At 38.4% G+C, this 6,435-nt stretch overlaps 1 protein-coding gene across 1 annotated transcript in view; it reads left to right on the top strand.

The window, feature by feature from the left end:
- LOC145489405 (uncharacterized) overlaps positions 1 to 2,394 on the top strand; it is a 2,894-nt gene extending 500 nt beyond the window's left edge. The window contains exons 1-2 of the mRNA XM_081468374.1: positions 1 to 1,669; positions 1,907 to 2,394. The exon at positions 1 to 1,669 is cut by the window's left edge and continues 500 nt beyond it. Of these exons, the coding sequence (XP_081324500.1) occupies positions 1 to 1,669; positions 1,907 to 2,229 (1,992 nt within the window). The 3' untranslated portion in view covers positions 2,230 to 2,394. The remainder of the gene's footprint in view (positions 1,670 to 1,906) is intronic.
- The last annotated feature ends 4,041 nt before the right edge of the window (positions 2,395 to 6,435 follow it).

The following is a 6,435-nucleotide window of genomic DNA, read 5'->3' as shown; positions in this document are numbered from 1 at the left end:
ACAGTTCATTCTCTTTTGCCAGATAGAGAAGTAGAAGTCGTCAATTCAAAGTGGTCAAACGTTCCGGTAGCTGTTAGGCACGTTGAATTCATTGGAACCGCAGACAACGGCACGTTGGATTGTTTCATTCCTGGCTTCTCTGAGTATCGATGGGATCTCATCAATAAAGCCAGCGCGGGACCATTCTCTGAATCCACAAGCCTTGTCTTAAATGATCAAATCAAGGAGCATCAAAGTATCATAAGAATCGGTAAAGGTGGTTTTCCAATGGCAACTGAGATGTTAGTTGTCTCTTGCGAGGTAATGGTGAACAAGCGACCGAGATTTCAGATTATCTGGGTCGTAACTCGGCTTCACTCGCCTCTGGGATATCCGACCGATCCTAGGATATGTATTTTCAACGTAAAGAGGTACTTTTACAGAACTTGCGATGATTACAAATGGTGGTATAACACAGACTGTTATTACGGTAAAGGAGAAGACTATAAAGGAGATGCTTATCAGACAAAGAGTAACCCACCCAGTAAATGTCAGTATTGGTTTCAGGATCGTCCTAACTCCGACAGCAGTGATTACAATGTAGACTATGATAAGGAACACAGATACTGCAGGAATCCAACCGGAGATCACAGCCCATGGTGCATCACAACCTCAACTAAGTCTAGTTTACGGAAACAGTTCTGTGTTGTACAAGAATGCTCGGAGTGCATGTATGGAAACGGGGACGGATACTTCGATCTCTATGATGAATATCATGACGATATCAACTGGAGGCAGATGTTCCCAAAATATAAGGGTCGAGTGATTGCGACTCTCAAGGAGGACGAGAAAGGTTTGCCACGATTGTGCATGTCTGGTAAAGGATGGGAATCAAATCTATGCCGTCCAAGAAAGGACAAAAAGACACCGCATTGCTTAGTTGCTAGTGAAAAGTCTCACGAGGTTCTTATAAAGGACGACGACGACAGCAGGCTGGAGTTAGTTGAGTGCAGGATTCCACAGTGCACTGTAAGACAGGTTTGGTTCTTGTTTTTCAATTCGTTTGGGCGACCATACCTCAAAGAGTCCAACGTGGAAGCGGTGGAGATAATCTTGGTGAACGGGCGAAAGAGCGAGATAATCAAATTTGGAGCATTTGGCATTCACAAGGCCAGTGGCCTTAGCATCACCTCTGATGTATCACGATTGGTTAGGTTTGCTCAATCGTTCACTTTAACCGCAAACGTTCCACCAAACAAATTAAGCACAATAGAAATAAAAAACGTGAAAAAGGATTACAGTGGAAAATACCAAGTACAGTACACCTTCGAAGAAGGAAATCCGAAAATTCAGCAGAGCACTTTCAAAGCGAATTTCAAACTTGACGTGCGGGATCCAATGAAGTTGTCGGTGATTCCCAGTGTTTTACCACTTTGCAAAGGGGAACGAGGCAGTTTGAAAGTTCAAGTGTCTGGAGGTTTCAAACTCTTGGAAGAAAGTATTACATGGAAATATGGGGCTTCAGAGAAGAGAATTACAAAAAAAATATCTCTCGAGGACCCAGTGTTTGAACTGTCGGCTGACTTAAAGAAAATAACCATCAAGGAGATTAAAAGAGACACTTGGATCAGAGTACAGGGCTCTTCTTATTCAGGGACTGCCAACGCAACGGGCCAATTCAAAGTGAAAGGCAAGTGCATTTCTTTTTCTATATATTATTATCATTTTGGTTATACCGTGGGCTAAACATATAATTAAAAATATGTAGCATGCTGGACCTTAGAATTCCAGAAACACAATAGACTTTACTCGAGGGTAAACTGAATGCGAGTCGCATTTCATCAACTTTGATACTTGTGGTTAAGTTTGACAATGTTATGAAATATTTTAATCTTTATTTAGCTGACAATTAAACCTTGCTCTACAGAACAACCGCATCTTATCGCCAAATCGCCTATACAAGTCTTCACCCAGCCAGGCAATGAAATTTCCCTGTCAGTGGAGACTGAAAAAGGCTTGAAAACTACCTGGACTTACGATGCACTTGAGATTCCTGAAATTCCCGATGACCCGGATATGGGATTTCAACGAACCCTAGCAAAGGACAGAATATCAGAAATTCTTGTGATTAGTTCGGTAGACTGGAGGCACTTTGGAATCTACGTTGTTGAGACGGAGAAAAAAGGCTGTAAAGCGACTGTGACATTTCATGTACAGCAAGACCAAGGTGAACGATTTGTGATAGTCTGACCTTTGTCTAAATTGTTTTTATGCAGTTAACAGTTCAATTTTGATAACTCAATATTGCCGGGCGTTTCGCTCTCAGACCTCTCAGGGCAAATACTCATGCAAGTTTAATAAGATCCCAGATTTCAACATCAGTCATGCATGCATGGGTGAAGCTATAGAATGTGAGCACTCAAATGAATGCCAATACGCAGTACTTTCATGTTTTTTTTGTTTAATATGCCGTACAAGGTGACCCTAACTTTTCAATCTGTGAATAAAATCCTAGTGTGTGACCATTCAAAAGAAAGCTATAGGGCAGTATTTTCAAGTGGGCTTGCTTATTATGCTGTACAACACGGTTCTAACTTTTCAATCTGTGAATAAAACCCTAGTGTGTGACTATTCAAATGAAAGGTATAGGGCAGTATTTTCAAGTAGGCTTGCTTATTATGCTGTACAAGGTGGTTCTAACTTTTACGTTCATGAATAAAACCGTAGGGTGTGACGGCATAATCAAAGGAAAGCTATTGAGCGGTACTTTCTTGTGGTACTGTTTATTATGCTGTACAAGGTGGTTCTAACTTTCAAGTCCGTGAATAAAATCCTCATGTATGACCATTCAAATGAAAGGCACAGAGCAGTACTTTCAGGTGGTGCTGTTTACACTATTCACATTAAAGCTTCTGAGTAGGACTCTCATGTAGTTCTACTCTGGGCAATATAATTATAATTCTCTAGAAAGTGACTTAAACTAAACTCTTTGACAGTTAACTGCAGTGAAAGCCTTTTCAGCCATACATTTTTTGGTTGTTGTTACCTTTTGCGTGGTTTGCAAGCAGAAATTGAAGATCCTTTTTTTTTCTCTGAATCTTGCTCTTTTGTCTCTTGAATCTGTTGTCTTTGACTCTTTTGTCTCTTCCCTGTTTACCGTTGACTTGGCTCATCACTTTTTACTCTCGTAATATATCGCCGGTTTCTCACGTGTTTTTGTCTTTTCTTGCATTTACAATTTGTTCAAAAGGCCGAGAAGTCGACCAAGAAGGAGAATTCCCTACAATAGATGCTAAAAACAACACGGAAGAGGTCGAGGAGCCCACTGAGAATACAGGTGAGACGAAGAATATTGTTAAGGGGTACATGTATCAAGGTCTTGAGAGGGTTGGGGTGGAGGAAAGGTGTCTTATTGGCGGAGGAAATTTGGCCTCACAACCTTAGACTTCGGGCAGTTGGTTTTGTTGTGTTTATCACCTTGGATGAAACACAGGCAGCCCAAGCTTTTTGTGTGTGCAAGGGTTAAAGGTGAAATCTAACTCTTGAAAGCAGGTTAAGCGATGTTAGAGGGACACCACCATCGTCATGATCTCAAAAAGTCAGAAAAGTCCAAGACATATTTTCAGTTATAGTAACCTAACTACAATGATCTAGTTTATTAAAAACAAAACAAAAAAAAAAACAGATAAGTGCACTGAGTTTATAAAAGGATTGTTACAAAATAGTTACACTTGTACATGGTTGTGTTGTGTTGTCCAAAGTCTGGTCGTGTCTTCGCACAATAGCTTTAAATGAGTTACAATTTCCAACCCGCGCCCCCCTTTCAACTGTTCACGTGGTATCTTCATCGTGGTACAAATTCTAGAATCATTTTGCGTAAGAGTGAAGATACCCGATTATTCTTTTAACACTGCATTGACCAAACATATAGCAGAAGGGCTTTGATAGCATCCCTTAGTACTAACCTTGAAGGCTCAACAAGGTATTGCGGGAAGGTGCAAAATAACGTGTAGCTTCCCAGGCGCGTTCATGGAAAATTTGCTCTCCTCTCAGTTTAGTAAATCACTTTTATTCGTTGTATCTCAGGATTCTGTACTGTTCGAAAACTGAATTTTAACGAACACCAGAAAGAGAATTACTCTACAAGTTGGAAGATTGGTAAGTATATTTTCATTTGGTCTCCACAAATTTGCGCCAATCAAACTGACGACTTACAAAATTCAAAAACAAAATATATATTTGAATTAAATTCTGAGTAGCTACAGAGACTATAAATAGGATAGAAAAAAACAAAAACAAATAGAATATAAAGAATGAGTATTTCTTTTAAATTACTTGCTCTTTATATACATGTATCTGCTACCTGCTTGTGTGTTTGGTATTTGCTATAAACACCATTATTGTTTTTTTTTGTTTATTTCACAATTATTTCTGGTCCATCTAGATTAGTTTTAGATAACTGCGTAGGTTGAGAGATCAGCGTTCTGCCTAGACGGATGACGGGTTTCAAATCTGATTTGATGGTATATTCTATGCTATTTTAATACTTACTAGATGGAAAACTATGACAAGAGAGTATTCAACAAGACGGTCGCTCTTAGAGAAATAAATTTTAAGACGCTATTTACAAAACTAAAAAGTTAGTGAGTCAAAAACGTTCGGTTTTCTTTAATTTTCAACTTTTAAATAGCATCTCAAGCAAATATTGTGGAAACAAACAACTTTTCTTTTTCTTTCTGAGTAGATGTGCCATGTTATAGCGAGGACAAACATGGTTCCAAATATAAGGATCATTCTGTTGAAGAATTGTCCCCGTGCAGTGTTATCACAAGTTATGGTTTCATAACTCACTCGCTCAGGCCACACAAACTCTACATCAGTTCTAACGACAATTCGTCCTTAGAGGAATACATGGGTGATGTTAAAATGAAGGTATTTTTATATTTACATTAACTCATGTTTGAATGGGTGGATAGAAATGGAAAGGTCGCTTTGAAAACGTTTCCCAAAGACATTTTTTCGCCTTCATCCGCTCATTACTTTTGGAGAAACGACTTTCGAGCGTGTTAGAATGCATTAATTCTGGTCAGCAGCCATGGCGCCTCATGTTAATCAGTCATGCAGAGAAATGACAACACTTATTTTCGAAGTAAATTTAGACTAAGCAGTTAGAAGATAATTTTCCTGCCCAACGCTTTTTGTTTATTTTATTTTTTCATAATTTCGTCCTCATCGTTCTAAATGTAATAATTAACATGTTCCCGTTTTTAAGTTGTTGATCTGACCGTCCTAGATTACTAAGATAAAGTTTGTTTCTGCAGACAAGCAACATTGAAAGCAACTCTGAAGATGCCTGGCAAGCTCATTACTTCTTTCCTGAACCAGTGGTCGCTCGCTTCATGCGTTTTACAGCAGATCAAGTCAAAGATTCAATGTGTTTGAGTGATTTAGTAGTGAGTGGCTGTACTGTAGGTAAGACACACATGTTTGTGTCATTCATGCTTGAGACGTAAACAGAGATGGTTAGAGCGGTTTTCAATTGAGCGTCGAAAGACAAAACCGAAGTTTTCACTCTGGTTTTGTTTTACGACACTCAATTGAACCAAAAGTATCATTCTGGAAAAAAAAATTAAAAATGTTATTACTCTGGTCAATCACAAAGGACACAGGCAATGATGCAATAATCCAATGAACCAAGCAAAACTCATAGTAAATACTAGTGGCTGGCGCCAAGCGCGGGAAAACGTGCTGCAAGCGAGTCACAATAGACCAACAGCAACAACAAATTTATTTGTACTGAGCTAGAAATTAGAAATTAGATGAACAAAAATAAGTAAAAATTTGAAAAGTAAATGGCTGCCCGAAATGACCTTAATGGGCTAATAAGACTGAGCAGCCATCCTTAGTGATTTAAGTGATTATTTATTTGGATAAAATAAGAAAAAAAAGAAGTAAGAAAAAGACATGCAAGAGCACACACACACACACAACACACGCAAAAAAAAGACTAATTATACATACAGATTTAGTGATAAATACTTGTGGATGATACGGTGTACTAGCTATACATAGAGAGTTACAGATTTCGATATATATAGATTTAGATATATATAATTCAGCCTAAAACAAAAGACCTCAGCACGAGGCTCTGGGAAATAAACCCCACAAACTCTGTAGTTATTCCCCAGAACCTCTGATTGAGGTCTATTGTTTTAGGCTGAATTTTAATATATCGAAATTGTTCTATTGGTTTTGGTTTAGCCATTGATTGGATCAAAAGTGGAAAGACTTTTTTTAAGCCATTCGGGTAGCATAGTAATGCTAAACCAATTACTTTTCGATACTAAAGTAAGGCCGCTCTAAATGTTAGTAAATAGCGAGAACAGTTGAATGTCCTCATTTTATTGTAATTTTTCTTCCAGTCGAGTCTAGATGCAAGCCTGAAAATTTCACTTC

Source organism: Orbicella franksi, chromosome 6, assembly GCF_964199315.1.
Source record: "Orbicella franksi chromosome 6, jaOrbFran1.1, whole genome shotgun sequence".
NCBI classification, from domain to species: domain Eukaryota; kingdom Metazoa; phylum Cnidaria; class Anthozoa; order Scleractinia; family Merulinidae; genus Orbicella; species Orbicella franksi.
Note: the sequence above shows the minus strand (reverse complement) of the source record. Positions and strands in the feature narration are given on the sequence as shown.